The sequence below is a fragment of the Leopardus geoffroyi genome, chromosome A1 (assembly GCF_018350155.1).
Source record: "Leopardus geoffroyi isolate Oge1 chromosome A1, O.geoffroyi_Oge1_pat1.0, whole genome shotgun sequence".
NCBI classification, from domain to species: Eukaryota; Metazoa; Chordata; class Mammalia; order Carnivora; family Felidae; genus Leopardus; species Leopardus geoffroyi.
Window position 1 is genome coordinate 127,887,331 of NC_059326.1, and position 22,376 is coordinate 127,909,706.

General features: G+C 38.2%; 1 protein-coding gene across 6 annotated transcripts in view; it reads right to left on the minus strand.

Annotated features, from left to right (window-relative positions):
- The window catches only part of PDE4D (phosphodiesterase 4D), a 1,416,267-nt gene that overhangs the window by 942,671 nt on the left and 451,220 nt on the right, over positions 1–22,376 (minus strand). For all 6 annotated transcript variants that reach the window (XM_045493932.1, XM_045493941.1, XM_045493924.1 and 3 more), the window contains exon 3: positions 797–1,026. In XM_045493932.1, the coding sequence (XP_045349888.1) occupies positions 797–1,026 (230 nt within the window). The remainder of the gene's footprint in view (positions 1–796; positions 1,027–22,376) is intronic.

Here is a 22,376-nt window from a genome sequence, read left to right on the forward strand (position 1 = left end):
TTTGTTCTCATAATCTTAGCGAATGCTCTAGAGTCTTTCCAAATATGGGCCACTGGCTTCTTCCTTTCTTTCCTATTCAATCTTCTTAAAAATGCAGCTGACCAAAACAGCAAAGAATGGATGTGCCCATTATCCATACTTTCTTTCTTAATGTTTACCTGGCAACATTGCTCTTAAAGAGTAAAACCTCCATTGCTAAAGAGCAGAGAAAGAACAAAAACACAACTATTCTGCAAAGTCAGCAATACAAAAGTTATTGAATGATGGAGACAGTGACTGTGCGTGATCCTTCCATAACTAACACTATATAAAACCACCTCCTTTTTGGAACTGAAACAGTATTCTGGTAAGCAACACCTTGATGTGTCAAAGGCCAAATTGCTAGCCTCCTGAATATAATTGCTTATTTCCTTGGATTCTTATTACATGACAATCTATTCTTGATTCAAAATTCATTTTGCACCAGTGAACATGGCCTACTGTTTCCAGATATGTATGCCTATGTATTAATGTGTTAATTAGTTCTCATGTGTTAAGATTTTTTTTTATTAAATCACATATGACCAATATTAATTTTCCAAGTCCAAGTCTCCTTTCTTAGATGTTTATTCTCATTCACCAATACCTGTTCAACTCCTCTGTGTAAAACCGTTTGACTAAAACAGCTTCTCCTGTAGAGGTAGAGACATTTTCCTCCCAATCAAATCAGGCAATGAGCCACAAAATCTCAAAAGACCAAAGATAACAATCACCATCCAAAATATAAAACGGAAAAATGTTGCCCAGAGGCACTCACCCACTGGAGTCTGCAGAAGTGATAGCAATCAGTGGTAGAATCTTCAGAGGGAGGCTGGTCGGTCTGGGAATGTTCTCTGATTCACTTTTCAAGTCTGCTTGTTCCAACTGTCTGAAGGCAAGAGGGGGAAGCTGAACATTGCGGCAAGAAAGTCTCCGTACAAGATAGGGTTCCATTCCTCGGAAAGGGTCTTCCTCTTCATTACTGGAATGCAGTGTTTCCTCAGAAGCCTAAGGCAAAAGGTGAAGAAAGTACAGTACTCAATAATGATGGCTTTACACTTTCGGAGAGAGAAATGAAGGGAAATTATATATGAAAAAATATATTTATTTTATTATATATATATAATTTTTATTTTATTTTGTGTGTGTGTATATATATAACATTTATTTTGTTACATATATATAACATTTATTTTGTGTGTGTGTGTATATACATGTGTGTATATATATATATATATATATATATATATAAACAATGAAGCAACAATACTAACAGAAATATTTTATGAAAAGATCAGAACTAATAACTGAAATCTAGATTTATTTTCAAAAGAATAAATTTGTTCATCAATATATTTAGATGAGGATCAGTGGTTGCAATTAACTGATCTCCAATAATATTAGAATTTATTACTCCGTGCATGAATTCTATAAAATCAAGGGCAAGTCAAAATAGTTTTCTACCTTCTAAAAGATGACTTATAGAAAATTAATATATACATATCTTCACATATGACATAGGTAAACATACATGCCTATGACGAACAAGGGAGAAAATAAGTTATATTCTTTTTCTTTTCATGCTTAGGGCCATAGTTATAACACATATTTTCACATGTTATGTGTCACTTGGATAAATATTCTATGCAAAGTTTTATAGTAAGATTTTTTAAGGGGAATTAAAAAAAGGACATGAAAAGGAAAGCTGAGAGCCCAGCAGATCATAGCTGAATTTTGCAAATTAGATCCTTATTATCCATATGCAGAGGCAAATCAAGCTTAGAATAAAGTAGAAAACTTATTATTTTGATGCTAGTTGGAAAAAATATAATGTTCCATGAGCAATTCCCAGTGGTTGGAAAGTCTACTCGAGCAATGTTTATTATATCCATGTATTCAGAATGACAGAATCACCGACTGTTACCAGATAACATGCTGGGTTCTAGAGTCTTTGTGTTGCCACATTCTCCTATCATATTCTTAGAGTACTGCTGAATCTCCCTGTGTTTTCTGTTTCTTTATTAGAAACATAATAAAGTATATTGCTCACTACCTGCAATGTGATACACAATCATAAATAGCAGTTTTGTTTCCTTCTGAGTTTTACAGGTAAAGAAACTCTTCCTGGGAATCAAAGTACTTTTCCAAAATTTAGGCTGTCCATTATATGTTAAAAATGGACTTTGGAGGCACCTGGGTGGCTGAGTCAGTGTAGCATGTGACTCTTGATTTTGGTTCAGGTCACGATCTCACTGTCCGTGAGCTCAAGGCCCACAGTGGGCTCTGCACTGACAGCGTGGAGCCTGCTTGGGATTCTTTTTCTCTTCCTTTCTCTCAGTTCCTCCCCCACTTGTGCTCTCTCCCTACCTATCTCTTTCTCTCAAAATAAATAAATAAACTTAAAAAATGTGTTTTAATAATTGACTTTGAAGATGTGCCTGGGTAGTTCAGTCGGTTAAGCATCCGACTTCGGCTTAGGTCATGATTTCATGGTTTGAGTTCAAGCCCTGCATGGACAATGTGCTGTCAGCACAGAGCCTACATCAGATCCTCTGTTTCTCTCTCTCTATGCCCTTCACCAGCTCACTCTGTCTCTCTGTCTCACTCAAAAATAAATAAACATTTTTAAAACTTGACTTTGGAGAGCCCACCCCTAATTTAGAGTTTCTGCTGCGCTTCTTATTATACTAATACCTTTAGATAAGTAAGGTCCATTGTCCTTTTGAACACAGAGGATAATGATTTTTACCACTCAAAGTTATTGTCTGGACCAGAGATACGAAGTATTTAAAGCACCAATAACTAGCGCAGTTTGCACTCAACAAAATGGCAGCTAGTATTATTATAATCCAAGCTACTTTCCTTTATATTTTCAGAGCACTATACTGCCTTTGATACTTTATTTATCCATATCATTTCCATATAGAGAATTTGTTTCTGGTTTAGACCTTGAAAAATGTGAAAAGATAGGCAATAGCGTACTCTGTTCACCCATGGATTTTATTATCTAATTTTATGCGTAAGTAGAATAAAATAAGGGCAACAAGAAGGTCAAGAAAAGGTCTAAGCTAAAATCAAAGTTCATTTGTTTCAAACCTAGATATGAAGATCCAGATTCTGCGAATCTGTGCTTTGAGGACTCTACTTGCTTTGCAGAACAACATTAATAATATTAATGGCCTTACAAAGGAGGCAGTCTTGCCATTTCTAACAACACAGATGCATCTTGAAAGCATTATGCTAAGTGAAATATGTCAGAAAATACCAAATTCTGTATGATCTCACCTGTATGTAGAATCTAAGAGAAAAAAAAAAAACTCATAGAAAACAGAGGTCAGATTTGTGGTTACCAGAAGCAGGAGTGCAGGGAGGGGAAATTGAATGAAAGCAATCAAAAGGAACAAACTTGCAATTATAAGTAAGTACTAGGGATATAATGTACAATGTGGTGAGTTTAGTTGATATTGCTATATATATATATGAAAGTTGTTGAGAGTAAATCCTAAGAGTTCATTATGAGGATTTTTTTTTCTTTTCCTTTTAGTATCTATTTGAAATGATGCCTGTTAACTAAACTTATTGTGGTCATGATTTCACATTTGTAAGTCAAATCACAATGTTGTTAAACTTATATACTTATATACTGTATGTCAATTATAACTCAGCAAAACAGAGAACAAATTTAATAATAACAATGACCAATATTTATTGAACCCTTATTAAATGGTACTGTGTTTTACATATACCAACTCATATAAATTTTATTGAAATTTTCTGAGTTGGGTCCTATTACTTTTCCCATTTTACACATAAAGAAACAGAGACCTATAAAACAGCATACCTTCAGCCATATGATTAGTAGGATAACCCTTCCAGTTTGCCTGGCATTGTAAGTTCCATGTCTGCAGGAACCCCCCAGTCCCAAACTAGGATGGTTGAATACCCTACAAGTCAAGATCCAAAACGAAATCTCTTTCAGTTAAAGGTTCAACTACTAACAACTATGTTTTACTACTTCTAACAAGTATGATATGGCAGGGTGCAGACTACCAGAAAAGAACATATATACTCATCGACCAAAATTTAATAAGCCTCACATTTTCATTAAAATAATAGTAATAGTAACAACAACAACAACAACAACAACAACAACAGAACTGAAATCAGGACAGCCTATTAATAATAACCCTTGTTGGGGCGCCTGGGTGGCTCAGTTGGTTAAGCAGCCGACTTCGGCTCAGGTCATGATCTCGCGGTCAGTGAGTTCGAGCCCCGCGTCGGGCTATGTGCTGACAGCTCAGAGCCTGGAGCCTGTTTCAGATTCTGTGTCTCCCTCTCTCTGCCCCTCCTCTGTTCATGCTCTGTCTCTCTCTGTCTCAAAAATAAATAAACGTTAAAAAAAATAAAAAAATAAATAATAACCCTTGTTGATTAAATCAGGAGATAGAGTTTCCTGGCCCAACTTTGCCATTAATTTGCCATTAATTTGCTGTTCAGAAGTCACTGAAGCTGTCGGGCTTTAATTTCCTTAGACATAAAATTGAGAAGTTGTACAAAATGACCCTTAAGACCACTTTCAGTTTTGAATACTGTGATTTTAAATCGCCAATGGCAAAATCAATGTTTAGGGAGACGGCGATAACAGAAAACAAAGAGAAAAGGTATACATGTAACATTCTTAGCTTTTATTTTTTTTTAATTTTTTTTAACGTTTATTTATTTTTGAGACAGAGAGAGACAGAGCATGAACAGAGGAGGGGCAGAGAGAGAGGGAGACACAGAATCTGAAACAGGCTCCAAGCTCTGAGCTGTCAGCACATAGCCCGACGCGGGGCTCCAACTCACGGACCGCGAGATCATGACCTGAGCCGAAGTCGGACGCTTAACCGACCAAGCCACCCAGGCGCCCCCATTCTTAGCTTTTAGATTGAGAAAGTGAGCCTCTGTGTGTTTGTGAAGTTCTGTGTGTTCATCTAAGGACACAAGTGCAGAATGAACCCACATTCTGGGATTGCTAACAGGTCATAATCTGCCTTACACATTTCTCAAGAAGTTAATGACTGAAGTGTATAGATACCCTTCTTCAGGATGAACACAGAAAAGAACAAAGGATGAGTCTTGCAGAGCTGAACACTGAATGCAACTGGCCAAAGCTAATATATTTTTATAAGTGCTAAACTGCCCACTCTGATAATAGCATTGCTACAGCAAAAACACTTTATATAATCCAGGCTATCTGATTAAAGACTTATTTTAGATAAAACCACCTCAAGAGGTAACCTCTTTTGAGAGAACAACCTATATTAAAAATAAAGTGGTGTTTTTATCTTGACAATAAAAATGATAAAACAGTGTATGCCTGTATCCTAACATTTCCATTCAAAAACAATATGACAAATGGTTTTTTAAAAATTCCAGATCCACGTGCATCAATGATCTTTCAAAAATAAAAAGAACAACTTTATCGGGTAGAAGACAGGAGATTAAGTGGCCTTATTCTGGAAAGCAATGTAAAATTGACTACTGGGACAACATATATCTTATTGCTGGAAAATGGCATTTTTGCAAAGGCTGAAGGGATAAGATAGTATTTATAATATCTCTAAGCAATCACTTCTTAAAATGTGGTGCTCAAACCCCCTGCATGAAAATCAGAGACAGTGCCTGTTAAACTTCAGATTCCCAGGCCCTGTTCCAGATCTGCATAATGAGAATCTCTATGACTAGGGCCTGGGAGTCTCAATCAGTCTCAAGGATGATCCCTATGCATACTAAAACTTGGAAGCAATACTTTTGCATTTTAGGCATAGTCCAATAAGAATGGCAAAGATCCAAGTACAAAGATGTTCACTCCAGCTTATGTATAATAATGAACAACTGGATGTGATGTAATTGTTGTATTGAAGGATTGGCTTAATAAATTTTGATTTATCATATTATGAAATACTAGGAGGTTTTTAAGGCACAAGCATATGTGATTATGGTTATGATATAACATTGACTAAGAAAAACAGATTACAAAGTGATATTATTTTTGTAAAACAAGGCTCAAACAAAACAATAAAAATTTAACATATTGTATTCATAGAAAAATTATGGACAGATATATCCCAATTTTCTAAAATGGCTTTTTCTGAGTGACAGTATTGGTGGTGATTTTCATATTTTTGTTTATTACCACCTCTTATATTTTCCATCAAAAATGTAATATTTAGGGATTAAAAAGTATAGTGAAAATCTCAGTAATAAAATAATATTTACCTTGTTATTGATTCAACTCAGAAATATCACTTACTTAGCTTTAAGATATACAATATCAAAGGGGCGCCTGGGTGGCTCGGTCGGTTAAACGTCCGACTTCGGCTCAGGTCATGATCTCACGGTCCGTGAGTTCGAGCCCCACGTCGGGCTCTGTGCTGACTGCTCAGAGCCTGGAGCCCGTTTCAGATTCTGTGTCTCCCTCTCTCTCTGCCCCTCCCCTGTTCACGCTCTGTCTCTCTCTGTCTCAAAAATAAAAACGTTTTGGGGCGCCTGGGTGGCGCAGTCGGTTGAGCGTCTGACTTCAGCCAGGTCACGATCTCGCGGTCCGTGAGTTCGAGCCCCGCGTCGGGCTCTGGGCTGACGGCTCAGAGCCTGGAGCCTGTTTCCAATTCTGTGTCTCCCTCTCTCTCTGCCCCTCCCCCGTTCATGCTCTGTCTCTCTCTGTCTCAAAAATAAATAAACGTTAAAAAAAAAAATTAAAAAAAAATAAAAATAAAAAAAAAATAAAAACGTTAAAAAAATTAAAAAAAAAAAGATATACAATATCAAAAGAGAAAAAACACTACAATGTTTGAATGAGTTTAATGCAAACCTGTTAAGTTGTAATAAAATGAAATTCCCTTTGGTAATTAAGCAATTTATTTGGAATAGATTTAAAAAATAACTTTGAAATAATTCTTTTCACTGTTAGGACAAATATGTCTCTGAAAGGCATACCTAAAGAAAACAAGCCCGTAAAAATTAACACTTACAATAACTGAGTGAACATTAAATATGTTGTTATTATTATCATTTTATTATTTTCTTCTTTGTTTTCTTCAGCTTCTGTGCAGAGTATTTAATTAATTTCTTTGTTCTCTTTTTCCATCCCAAAATAGATGGCAAATCAGTTTGCAAAGCCCTAAGAATGGGGACCTACACATTACTGGTGTTAAATAAATTGCTATGATTACTGATAATCTCATAGTTTTTGATAATTGTTTCATTTGTGTATATAAAAATGAAGTTTTCTACAGAGAAATTACCGTAAAATGTATATACAGTGGCATTGGAGGACAGAATGTTTCTTTCTGGGCACACAGCTACATCACATTTCTAGACTGGGTTGCAGGTAGTTGTAGAGGTATCGATGGTGTTATATGACATGCAAAAGTTTACACAAGCCAAGGAAATGTATGCCACTTTCACAGCCGGCCCATAAAAACTGTGAGAATAACCCTTCCTTTGTCTCACCATCTGTAATCTCTTGCCATATACTGAAGATGGTGGAGACAAAAGATGGAAGTCACGGTTCCTAAATCCCTCTTCACAGGAGAGTCACTTGACAATCAAAAACATTTAATGTGGGCTACATGAGCCACACATAATTTTTCCATCTGGGAAGCCATTAAAATTGGGGGTTTCCTTATTACAGCTAGTGTTATATGTAGAATCACATCTCTATTCTTTGAGTTCAATTTATCTTAATCATGACATCATCCTTTCCTAGTTAAATTCTTGAATTAAGAACTGATGAAGTCTCTACTACCTTCCATGTTTGTGTAGGGAGCTGGAAATACAGTTGAGTGAGACACTTCCTCTCCCTTAAATGCTGACATTCATTTAGGGAGAAAGATAAATAGACAATAGCCAGTAGAATGACAGCTGCACAGAAGTTAGGGCCCTTTGGGGATACAGAGGTAGGGTGACACTTTTGCGAGTGAAAGAGGTTTCTAACGCAAGTAGAAAATTCAGACTTTCTGAGGCAAACTGAGCTCTATGATTCTACTTCCCCAAAATGTTTGGTTGGGGGATCCTCTGTCTCTTACATCTTAGCAATGCCCTAAGGTACTCTCTTTCCACAGTCTTTCTACACATCTGACATACTGCTGGTTGAAAACCTCAGGAGCTTCCTGGGTGAATCTGAAACTGTCCCCACTCACAAAGAGGACAGGGAGAGAGAAGCGGGAGACACAGGTCCTCCCCAGTTAGCAGGACACAGGCAGACCCAGCCCGGGAAGTTACAGGAGGTGGGTGGTGAGCACTGCCAGCAGCTGCCACAATCTCGAGTTTATGCAGACGCCTCACCTGAGCTTGGTCACAGACACCCCGAAGTTGTCAACAGCACATTGCTCCCTCAAGGTTGCGCCCTTAAAGTCAGCTCCTGCTGTGGAAAGCATGTGTGGCAGGTACATTCCCAGGACCCATGGGGGTGAGGAGCCTCTGAGTGCCCGGATCCAGCCGGCGGGTCAGCTGGAGGTCACGACCTCCCCATGACCTCCTGGGACACTGCACCGGTGGGGTGGATGTCATAACCTCTCACACCCTCTTCCACAATGAGCCCTGAGCAGTCATTAAGGGGTTCCCCTCTGAGGGAGGCAGCCTTTTGGTGGCAGCTGTACTGGGGGCAGATCACATAGCAGCAATTTGGCACGTCCAAGAGAAGACACACATTAAGATGATTCCCAAAATGAGTTTTCCTGTCAAGAGTCCCATTATCCAAACCACTGATCTATTAAGTCCTCTAGACTGGGGGTATGATCACTCAGAGCATTTACTTGTGTCCTCATGTGATTTAATAAAGATGATACATTGGTAGGCCAATCAGATATAAACACAGATTTTGTTTAGATAATGGCACAGGTGCCTCCTTAGTAGGCAGTAATAATGTCCATTCTATTTTGGAGGACAGCTTTCCTCATTAGACATAGTTCAGTGTTCACAAAAACCAGACCTTGTGACCATCATTTAAGTCATATTTGGTAAATTTAATAAGGGCTTTTATGTGTGTTATATAATGTCTTCTGGGCCAATGGAGAGGACAAAGACAGATGCCAAATGATCATACAGGTGGAAAATAGATTGTGCCCATCTGGCCTGGAGGAGACAGAGGTTGGCAATTTTTGTTACTGTGGTGTGGATTATCCCCTGTGGCCAGGGAAAACCAGTGTGCAGCAGCCCAACCACTAACGTGGAAGCCACAAAGATTGTGCCATACAACCATTGGGTCCCAATGAGGGATATCCAAAAACACCTTTGCTGCATGATTAGTCAGTGCCAAACCAGTCACTATCCTTTAATGTGACAGAGTAACTACACAGCTTTGGTAATATCCATCCCATATCCCTGAAATAATTGGGTTGGTTCTGTGTAGAGTGCTATTTCTTTTCCCAACGTAGGGGTGCCTAATGTCCCTAAACAGGGGTGAGCCAAATGAACCTATCCCAAATCTGAGTATAGGCATCCATGGCTTTGATGGTGGTGTTTTTAGGACCCTTCCAGTCAAGAGTCTGATAGGCTGTCTATACAGTTTGAATGATTAACAAAAAGAATACCCATGTCCAGTATTACTGATAATGTGTGCCACAGGCCAGAATTTTGGGTCAGTATTAGTAATATCAGATGAATTATAAGTAAGAAACCTAGGTTGTTCTTCCTTAATATACTGCTTTAAGTCCCTTCAATCCCTGTTCTAGAGTGGCTATACCCACCATAATAATCCTAACAAGCTAGAGAGGGGCAGTTGCCCACATACCCAAAAGTTGGGTTGATTCCTTTGCCAGGCATACAAGTGGGCCAATAGAAGAAACGTATTTCCATCAGGTGTCCATCTTGTGACCAGACATCCAAAGAAACAAAAGTGCAAGGTTGAAAAGACAGATATTTAGTAGGAAATTGTATGGGAAAATATTCACCTTGTATAAGAATTACATTTGTGCCCTGATCATTAGATGTTAATGTGGCTGCAGCTTCAGGAATTTGAAATGGTTGTGCTTACCCTACATGTAGGCCAGCGGAAGACAGCACTGTTAGGTAAGAAGAAATAGACTAGGAACAGGATGCACCAACCCAGGATTTCCATCTTTTTATTTCTTTAAACGGTATGTGTTCCATTCCCATTATAATGCATTTCAAGAGATTCAGCTTGCAGCAGGACAATGGGGGTACCAGTTGATCTTATGTAGCTCCTCCTCACTCAAAGGTCAGAGCAACTCACCCATCCTTGTAGGATATTCCATTGCAAATTCCAGTAGAATACACCTTTGTCAGGCATGATGAGGGTTGCTGTCCTTAGCAGCACAGAATGTTGATCTTGGATGACAGTCAGGGCAATAGCTGTCTCCCACAACTGTCATAAATGTACAGTATTAGGTGTTTTCACAAGCGTCCCCCGTCAGGCAGATGGGGCAATAGGCCCTACAGTTGGTAATTCAAATGTTTTAAAGCCTGGGACAGTACTTTAATCCACCCAGACAAAGTGGTTTTACCGGTTAGTAATTTAATTGCTGCTTTAATATTCCATTTTCCCTTTATACCAACTGTACTGCTGGGGTTGAACCTCTATTCAGTATTATGTTCCACGTCATCACCTTGGAAAAGTGACCCCTGATAACTGTCTGTTCAATGATGGTATCCAGTGAGCTTCTCTAATCCCCTAATACTGACATCGTGGTTTGTACAGCAGCAGAGGAAAGCTTGGGTTAGGCTAGACACAGTGTCCATACAACCAACGCATAATGAAAACCTTTTCTTGGAGGAGGCGGCCAATATAATCACTTCACCAATCCCTCACTGAATGGGAACTTCTGTGCATGGTTCAACATTCATTGGCAGTTGCCTTAGGCATTATCTAGGACACACAGGACAAGGTGTTAGTGCATAACTAAGTTGCTGTATTCCAAAGGTAATCTGACATCCTTGGCAAAATGCAATCCCACCCTGGTGCTATAGTGGCCGCTCTTTCTATGACTCAATCCGCTATATCTACTAAAGGGCCAGTTGCTAAAGTTTGTACCCTAAGCTAGGGCATCAGCTTCTGGATTGCTAGGGGTTGTCATTGCCTTGAGCCATAAGGTGAAAGACCTTGAATACTACCACAGGCTCTTGTAGAAGAGCCCAAATGTCTTTCCACATAACCTGACCCTAAAAGGGCTTAATCATAATCATCTACTTCTTGGCTTCCCACTGTCCATGCTGTAGGGTTAATCCCTTTATAATAGCCCAACTGCTTGTGCAAAGGGTTAAAGGTTAGGGATCATAAGTGATCACCAGCCAAATCACTATTAGTTTAGCCCACTGGCTTCTGGACTTGTTCCTGTTTTCATCCAGATGGTGTCAGTGTTGGGCTGAATAGTTACTGTAGCCCATGTGGGTGGGTTGTCCATCTTTATATCAGGCATTAGCAGAATTTCCCCCACCCCCTTTTTATTGGTCATCACAAGAATAGGGGTAGAGGCATTTGAAGGATCCACATACTCCACTGGACCTAGGAGCACACATATTTCTAGTGAGAGCGAGCTATCATTCCAGGTATCATTCTGTTGCAAAAAGTCTTGCCACTTACTCACTGTGGGAGTTTGAACCACGGCAAAGGTGGGTGGATAGGACATATTATCAACCCACCCCTTAAGAAGAAAGGGAGTTCTCACCATGATATACTTTTTCTTCATGAGAGGCTCAACCTAGAGGAGTACTGCATACAATCCTAGGAGCTGTTGCTCTATGGGGCTATTTCTGTTGCCTTCAGAAGTGGGACCAAAATCCAGGGGACACTCTCTCTTCTTGTTGTCTCTGCCACAGTGTCAAACCCACACCTTCTGGAGTCGCAGACATATCTAATTCAAATGGTATCTTTGCTTGGGAGATGCCCAGAGCTTTAATCTACTTCACTAGTACTTTTGTATTCTCAAAGGCAGCTTGGTGCTCTGATCGCCAGTAACATATGTGCCCTTTCTTTATCAGGCAGTCTGAGGGACAGAATCACTGTGCCAGGTGAGGAATAAAAGTCCTATGAAACCACAAAATCCATACAAAATCTTTTTCAGGTTCTTAGGAGTAGGATACACTCATACCTCATTAATCCCAGCTTTTGGGACAATGTGCAACTTACCCAACAACACAATTCCCAAAACTTTACAGCAGTGTCTGGGCCTTAAATTTTCTGTGGGTTCGCTGCTCATCCTCTCCCTTGCAGATGTTCCAGCAAAATCTGCAGAGGTCCTGCAGCAGAGGCAAGTCTTCACATCTTAACACGATATCATCATAAGTGTAAAGAACCCATTTTTCAAATGTGGGGAAGGAGAAAAGAGACAGATCTCAAGCTAACATCCCATGACATATTGTGGCACCACGCAGATAGCTTTGGAAAAACACTTTAAAAGTCCACTGTTGCCTCTGCCATACAGAGATATATTGATCTTATGACTCGGTGGCCAGTCATAAGTCAGGAGTATACTGAAAAAAAGAATTTGCTCAGTCGAGTACAACATGATACACTCCCAGGACTGTGGCCCAAGTATCTAAGATAATGGCAATGTTGGGCATAGCCCCATAGATGAGGGAGTACCACCTTGTCCAATTCTGCATAGGTCATGGTCATCTACTATGAGCCATCTGGCTTTTTTATCATCCATACCAGACTGTTGGAAGCACTATGGGCAGGGAATACAATACCCTCTCAATGCAGCTCTTGAATAGTTTGTCCTATTTCCTTATGCCACCCACTCAATTTATATTGTGTGACTGTTACCACTCTTCACAGGGGTTGACTGGTTCTTCGTTGGTGTTTCCCTTCAGCACAGGTTTCATTATTCTAACCCAGAGACATAATTCACCAACAGAGGTTATAGATTTGGCTTTGTAGGATGTTAATAGCCAATATGTTCCCTCATATTAGAGAGATAAAAATCTCATATTCTTCCAGGTGTGAATACCCAATTTACAGTGTCAAAAGGACCTTCCTCACCCTAGCCATTTGTCCCCCATAACCACTGATGGCACTGAGGGGGCAGAAGATTTCCGAGGGTCACCATGTAGCAGAGTACACTCAGCTCCAGTATCAACTGGAGCAATCACTTATATTTCTGAAAGACCAGTGAGGAGCTCCATGGGAGGCTCCAATTGTCTCTAATGGCCCTCACCTGGATGTAATATTGGCTTTCATCTTTTATCTGGGCCTTGTGATTCACCTACCATACATAGGAATGTATCCCTGAGGCCTCTGCTCAAGCAGACAGAGCATCAGGGATGGTAGGTGCAGTCCCAGCAGCATGTGGTTAAACCATATTATTTCTGGATTACGTTTACTGGGACCTTTACAGCAGCCTGAGATAGCCATTTGTGAGTTCCTGTTCCATCTCAGGTCTTTCCAATAACCCGTACTCATTCTCAGAATTTGTCAGTTTTCCCCAGATCAGCAATAGATCATCTGACATCATAAATGTCATGTCTCCTGATTAGGCTCAGACTAAGTATCAGCATCTCATACTAGGTGCCTAGAGTATCTTAGCTTTCATTCCTGCAGTGAATATGCACCAATAAAAGCCTTCAAAGACAAGGATACAGATGGACTGTCTCATTCCCAACTCCTTCATAACAATTTATTTTATCTTCTCTATAGATTTCTAATGTTTCGTGTGACCAGGGAGAGCCCCATCATTGGGTCAAGAATGCCTGTAGACAAGAACAATTATATCTGTAAGGAAGTGAGTTCCTTAAACACCCCAAACACCAGGAAGGAGCTGCTGCTGGAGAAAAGGGTATATGATGATGTTGCTCATTTTCTCTGCCTCCTGCTTAGTCAGAGAACTCCAGAAGCTATCCCCTGCACACCCTCCCCCAGTCTCATAGCCCTACAAACCATGCCTGGATACTTCCCCTGGCCTTTTGCTGAAACTTGGCAGCTCTATCAATAAGCTCAGTGGGCATGCTCTCTCATCATGAATGTTTCCTGAACTAAGGGTTGCCCTGCTAGCTGGAGTTGTAGGTAGGGTTGTTGCTGTTCTTAGTATTAGGGGTCAGACACATGGGGTTTTCGGTCGGTTTCATTGTCACTTGCCACAACATCCTCCTCCTTGCTCCTCTCACTTTTCTATTAATTCCATCTTTTAGCATCCTAACCAGGTTTTGTCACAAGTGCTAAGACCTTAATTCTAAGCAGCTTGTGCCCCACCTCAGTTTTGCAAAATGGAACCTCAAGGACTCCAACTTATCATCCTGCTCTCCCACCTTGTCCTCCAGCCCCAAAGCTAGCAGAGTAGTACACACCTGAATGTCCTTCTCTTACCTCAGCAATTCTTCTGACTTGCTAACAGGAGCTTCAGCCCCTAACTGGGATCAGTGACCAAATGAACTATCCACCATAGGGACTGGACCACTGTGGCACCCAGTCATTTCCCTTCACTGATGCAGAGCACTATGCATGAGTCCTCAAACAAGTATGCCAAACCATAGAGCATTTTTAGGGTATTCCCATATTCATGTGGTAGCCCACAAACATCTAAATATGGGCCAGTTCTCCCCAAACAAAGATCGATGACCAACTTAAGATTTCCCCTATAGATGCCTCCTTCCTAAGACCCATTTATTGAGTCTTCCGGCTGCTTTGCTAATTATTGCGTCAAAACCTCAGGAGCTTCCTGGGTGAAACTTGAAACTGTCCCTTGTACACAGAGAGTAAGGAAAGACCAAAGAGTCTACTCCAGATTGGCAAATGGAAGGTTTAATAAGCAAGGGAACTTACATAAAAGTCTTGTCTTGGGTGGCTGCAAAAAAAGATCTCTTTATCCGGCCACAAGAATCTTAAAAGTTTATAAAGAGGTTTTAGCTGGATTCAGTCACAACTGAGAGTCTTAAGAACACATTGTTCCCTCAATGTTATGTCCTTGAAAATACCTTCCACTGTGGGAATGGTGGGCAGAACATACATTCTACGGACAGGGGCATGGAGGAGAAACCTCCAGCTGCCTAGATCTGACTTGCGGGTCAATTGATGGTCATTTTCTCCGTCAGTGACCTCCTCCTCAACATGTTTAAAGTATTATCCAAGACTATGAAAACAAATAACTCAACCTTTTATTACCTTAAGTCAGACATCAGTCTGCCAACTATAGTGAAATGATTTATGTGTCTAGTCCCTTCATTAGCTTGAACACATCTGGAAGGACAGGAATGCCTCCAGCATGCAGCCAGTGCCTGGGATAAAACATATGCTAAATAAACCTTGTTGGAAGAATCAGTGAAGAAAATAGATAAACCTGACTCTATTCCTTCAACTTCAAGAAAGTAGGAAATGAGGGGAACATCTGGGTGGCTCAGCCAGTTGAGCATCTGACTTCAACTCAGGTCATGATCTCACAGTTTATGGGCTTGAACCTTGCATCAGGTTCTGTGCTGACAGCTCAAAGTCTGGAGCCTGCTTCAGATTCTGTGTCTCCCTCTCTCTCTGCCCTCTCCTTGCTCATGCTGTCTCTCTCACTCTCAAAGATAAATAAACATTTAAAAAGAAGAAAGTAGGAAATGAGAAAACAGCATTAGACATTGGTATTAATAGTGTTGTGTTTATAGGTATTCATATAAGTTAGGTTAACAACTGTTAACCTTTTGCAATGTAAGAAACATATGCACATGTTGTAGGGGCTCCAGGGTGGCTTAGTCAGTTAAGCATCTGACTTCAGCTCAGGTCATGATCTCGCAGTCTGTGATTTTGAGCCCCATGTTGGGTTCTGTGCTGACAGCTAAGAGCCTGGAACCTGCTTTGAATTCTGTGCCTCCCTCTTTCTCCCTGTTCACGCTCTGTTCACACTCTGTCACTCTCTCTCTCTCTCTCAAAAATAAACATTAAAAAAGAGAAACATATTCACATGTTGTGAGGATTTAGGACACAGATATCTTTGAGTACCTTTATTCTATCTCTAGCATATATGCTCTCTTGTCCTTCCTTTTGGAGCAAATTTTGAATTATGAAAGGAGAGGCAGGAATGACTGTGATGGCTGGGATTTCTCCCTTCACTTCTTTCCCTATCTAATGAAGTCATTTATCATCCCCATTTTGTTAATTCAAGGACTCCCAAACTTTATGACTTCTGCTATAACAGAAATTTGACATCTATTTAACATTCACTTTTCAGTGACACTTTGTATCACTCCTTAATGTGGCTGCTTTGTCCTCCCTTAAGACTATACCTCCATGCTCCTCCTGGGACTACTATAGTTCCCTTACTCTGAACTGTGTGGTTCAGCTAGGGTTACCAATCTAAATCCTCCCACACCATAGTTATAAGCATGCACTTGTGACCCAAGGAGGGAGAAACAAAACCCTTTTGGAGATTCATATATTGCTGAACTGGAGGCATGGAAACCTATTCCTAACCATTGATGGTGAAAGGCAAAATGAACTCTGGAAGAATCTGTGTCATGTCTCCCAACCATTAAAAGAAATTGGCCTGTGATAGGATAGAATGAAGCTAAGCCTCAGGGGAACAAGATGAACAAGATACATAGGAGGTTCTTTTGGCAATTTGATTCCCTGAATTTATGTGAGCTAAAGACCAACCCCATCTCTTTATTTCCCTGTGATTGAAAGCAAACACTGCCTTTGTTTGCTTTAGCTAACTTAAATTGGATTTCAATCATTGGCAGCAGAAACATTCTTTATTAATATAGTCTTATTCTGAGCTAAGTGCTAGATTTACAGTATCCCTTTAAATTCTCAAGACAACAATAAAATATATAACAACAAAATAGCTTAGTGGCTGCAACATATAAAAAGGAATTTCTCTTAAAATTCCAAAATGTTAATCATTCAAATTGCTTTTGTATCTCTACATTTAAAATTTCTTTCAAATATATATTCGTTAGAATATGTATTTTCACCTAACTTTTTAAATAAACATTAAAGATTTTAGGCACTCCATGTTCCCAGAGTACCTATGCTAGGCAAAGCTCTGTAAAAGTTGGAATGTTAAACAGTTGCATAGATTTTCAGGAAAAAAAAAAAACAAGCTTAAGATGTGTATCGCTTCCAATGTTACATTCCTTTTTCCTGTATTATTCATTTCTTCAAAAATTAAGTTCTGAAAAAATACTTTCCCTGTGTCTGAATTTGCAGTATAATCAAGAAAATTTTTGAAAACTGAGCCAATGCTTTAAGGATTAAAATACAATTTAATAGGTTACTATTACAATAAATTGAAAATCATATAGTTCAAAAGGACTATATATAAACAGTAGACATTTTTCTATGTATATTGTACTGCTATGTCTCCATGAAATTGTTAATACATAATCCATTTTCAAATGGATAGTTGTAAACTGATACAAGCACTCTTGCAAAAATGAATTCCATATGAAAATGATAATTTCCGCCCCAGGTTAACACAAAGATACCAGATAGATCTCTAACATCCGCAGAACATAATACAAATATAGGCTGTGATTTCAAATTGATTAGAAAACACAGAAATTACTGAAGTCTTTTTAAAACCATCCCCTATAACTCATTCATCAAAACTTGTAAAAAATTCATAAAAGGAATAGAAAATTTCTCATTCAGGAATATTCTACCATATATTCTCATCAAAAAGAAAGTCTGAAACTACAGGATTCAATCAACTTTTTGTAAATAGCATTGTACCTTTCCTGGATGACCTTGAACAAGGAAACAGATCCTATTTTGTTAGCAGGGGAAGGAAAGAAAAGAATTAAACAATAATTCTGGAACTGAAAAATGCAATACCTGAATTGGACAATTCACTAGAGGAAATCAACATCAAACTTAAGCAGAACAAAGAATCAATGAACTTAAAGACAGGTCATTTGAAATTATGAAGTCAGAAGAAAAAAAGAAAAAAGAAAAAAGAATTTTAAAAGTGAGAAAACCCTAAGGGGTTTATATGTAAATTATGAGAGTCCCAGAACAAGAAGAAAGGGAGAAAGGGGCAGAGAGCTTATTTGAAGAAATAATGTTCGAAAATTTCCCAATACCAAGGAAGGAAATGAACATTCAAATTTAAGAACAAAAAAGACTCTGAAACTCAAAGAAGCCTCAAGACACATTAAATAAGTAGTGAAAAGTCAAAGACAAAGAGAAAATCTTGGAAGCAGCAAGAGAAAAGTGACTCATCACATAAAAAAGAGCCTCTATAAGATTGCCAGTGAATTTCTCAGCAGAAATATCACAGGCCAAAAGAGAGTGGGATGATATAGTCAAAGTGTGGAAAGAAAAACACTGCGAACCAAGACTGCCATAGTCAGCAAAATTGTCCCTCAAAATGAAGCAGCTATAAAGAATTTCCCAGATAAACAAAATCTAAGGGAGTTCATCATCACTAGATCTGCCTTAGAAGAATTATTAAAGGGAGCCCTTTAAGTTGAAGCAAAAGGACACTAGACAGCAGCACAAAGTCATATGAAGATATGAAGTTTTCTGGTAAAATATAAAAATAAATATTTAGACAAATACAGAATTCAGTGGTACATAAATTATTTTAAATTCCGGTACACAATTTAAAATATTGAAGCATAAAAAACTATAAACCTATGTTAAAGGATACAAAGTATAAAAATATATAACCTGTAAAACCAATAAAGTGAGGAGGATGAAAGGAGTATCATTTCTGTGTATGATGCAAACTATCAGTTTAAAATAGATACCTGTGGGGCGGGTGGCGCAGTCGGTTAAGTGTCCGACTTCAGCCAGGTCACAATCTCGAGGTCCGTGAGTTCGAGCCCCGCATCGGGCTCTGGGCTGATGGCTCAGAGCCTGGAGCCTGTTTCCGATTCTGTGTCTCCCTCTCTCTCTGCCCCTCCCCCGTTCATGCTCTGTCTCTCTCTGTCCCAAAAATAAATAAACGTTGAAAAAATAAACAAATAAATAAATAAATAAATAAATAAATAAATAAATAAATAAATAAATAAAATAGATACCTGTAAGTATAAAATGTCTTATGTAATCCCTATGGCAACCACAAAGAAAAGACCTATAGAAGATGCAAAATGAAAATCAGAATATTTCCAAATAATGTATCTGATAAGAGGTTAATATCCAAATTATATAAACATCTAAAACTCAACAAAAGTCAAATGACTCACATAAAAATGAACAAATAACCTGAATAAACATTTCTCCAAAGATAATATGCAAATGAACACTAAGCAAATGTAATGATGTTCAACATCACTAATCATTAGGAAAATACAAACCAAAATCACAATGATAATTTACCTCACATGCATTAGGGTGACTACTATCCAAAAAAAAAAAAAAAAATCAAAACAAGTGTTGGAAAAAATGCAGAAAGAAAACCTGCACTATTCCAGGGATAGTAAAATGGTATAACTGCTTCAGAAAATAGTATGGAGTTTCCACAAAACAATTATTTTGTGTTAAAAATTTTATTTAAATTCTAGTTTGTTAACATATGGTACAATACTGGTTTCAGGAATAGAATTCAGTGATTCATCACTTACATACAATACCAAGTGCTCGTCATAACAGCTGCCTGCCTTAATACCCATCCCCCATCTAGCCCATCCCCCATCTAGCCCATCCCCCATCCCCCTCCCTCCATTAACCCTCAGTTTGTTCTCTTTATTTAAGACTCTTTCATGGTTTGTTTCCCTCTCTCTTTTTTTTCTCCCCCATCCCACATGTTTATCTGCTTTGTTTCTTAAATTTCACACGAGTGAAATTCCCAAGAAATACTTAAAAAAGAACTATCTTATGATCTAACAATCCAACTTTTGAGTGTCTATCTGAAAGAACTGAAAACAAGATCTCAAGAAGATATTTGTATACTGATGTTCACAGCAGCACTATTCACAATAGCTATGAAAATCTAGTGCTTACATCTAAAATTAGAGGAGATAATATGAAAGAAACTTTCTGAAAAGTCAGTTTGAAGTGTGCATTAATAGCATTAAAAGTCATTCAAGCCCGTTAGCCTAGTTATACCACTTCTCTGGAAATTAACCTAAGGAGGTTCTTAGCAATGCAGCTCTAAGTTTTTAATAAAGATATTTGTAACATAATTAATGCTAAAAACATTGAAACAACCAAAAATTGTCCGGGTATGAGGAAATTACCTTAAAAATACATCTATGTAATACTAAGTAGCTTCTAAAAGGAATTTACTGAAGAAATTTAGATAGTATTCTGTCAAATGAAAAAAAGTAAGAGCCAATTGGATATATATATGCATGTTCTCAAAATGTCTCTCTGTCTCTCTCTGTCTCTGTCTCTCTCACACACACATACACACACACACAAACTAACAAACTAGAAGGAAATATAATGAGTATCTTAGATTGTTATCTTAGGGTTACCTAAATCACCCACATTCAAAACCAATTACATATAACGTAGAATTTTTAAAACCAAAGAAGCAACTAGTGAACATTACTGCACTCTGAGAAAAAAGATGTGATCACTTCCCTGACTTGTGGTCCCCACACATCCCCTTGTCTCCTATCACTCTGCTCCTCCCTCTCTCCACAATACTAGCAGGAAATGTTAGGGTAAATCGGAAGGAAAAGACTCAAAGAGACAAGAAAGGACAAAGAGGAGGCACAAGAAGAAAAAACAATTTAAGAAATCTAAGGAGAAATGTTAAGACTATGAAAAAAGAATTAGATGTGGTAAAACAACACTGAAAGCAGTAAAAGTAGCTATGGCTAATGTCTCATGTCTCTACTAAATAAAAATTTGAGGAAAAGCTAAATTTCAAAATATATTTATGTCCCCCCAATAATGAAATGTAAGTCATTTATCAAGTCTTTAGATTTAACTACTAATTATAGAAAATTTAAGAGACAGGTGACTATGTTGAACAACACCATAGGGACACAATCAGCAAAATCCAATCTGTGAGAAACTCTATAAGATATATGACCCAGTTTTTTAGCAAAGAATTACAGAGAAAGAGAGAGAAGAGAGAAAAGGGAAGTTTACTGTCTAAAATAAAACTAAGAATAATTTTGATCTATTAACCTTGTTTGGAACTCATTTCAAACAAACCAAATATTATTTTAAAAGTCAGGCAAATTTGGTATTAAGAGATTATCAAGACAAATTAAAGTTGTTTTCATGTTATTGAGGTAATTTTTTTAATCTATTTTAGGTACATACTAAAATAGTTACAGAAAAAGTAATATCATATGTTGGATTTGCTTCAAAATCATCCTAATAGAGGGAAATGTGGGTGGGGATGCAGATTAAACAAAAGTTGGCTGTGTAGTTAGAATTCCTGAAGCTGGGTAATGAGCATTTATGGTATATGCTTTTGCCCATATTTGAAGATTTCCATTATGTATTTTTTAATATAAAAACTCATAAAGATTTTCTTCTTTAAATCAATGAAGGAGAAATAAGATGCTGTGCAAAGAAGAGGGGAACCCACAAGCAGAAGACTCATTGAAATAAAATAGTGTCTATATCACCATTTTACCTAAGGTTTGCTCTAATACTGGGGTTAAAGCTATGTGTTCACCATGCCCTAAGAGGAAGCTGTGGAAACTAATTAAAACAAATTCATACACTGCTAAATATTTCTCAGAGATCGTAGCTGTGTACATTCAACACATGGTGATGATGATGGTGACAGTGATGGCAGTGACGGTGGGGATGGTGACGATGATGATAATGGTGATGGTATTGGTGATGGTAATGATGGTGATGATGATGAGGATAAACACTACAACTACATAGGAGTCTAAGGTTATTGGGTATCACTCTGTGACAGGAATCTCTCTATGATTCCTTATCTGGTATAAAACAATGATTCATAGCTCTAATCTGACCACCAAATATCCACTAAACTTTACACAATTAGGTGATGATTTTCTTTGTCCTGAAGCCAAATACTCACAGGATAACGTTATCCCTTATAAATAGCATTTTGCAAAAATCAATTACCATATTCCTTTCAAATAAACTGAAAGTTTCCCAGAATTTAATAAGCTATTGCTTTTCATAGTTAGCATACACCCCCTCAAAACTGCATTCTAAATACATTCATCCCTGCCACTCAAAATCAGGGCTTTAGACTTTTCTTTCCTTCAAGGTTATAAAGTAATTTCTCCTTTTTTTGATTTTGAGAAAAGTAAAATTGCTAGAGCTTCACAATAAAAAGTGCATAGAATTTTCACAACAAAGCATTTAAAAACTAGATACTTTTTTTCCTTTGGCACATTTTGGCCTCTAAATATTATTTTCTGGGTTAGTTATAAGATGATTTTTCAGAACATTGCCTTCAATAACCACCCTGAACAATGAAAATTGAAATCAGGTCCCAATGGTTTGATTTATTATCTTCGTTTCCTTGAAGGAGAGAATAACAAAT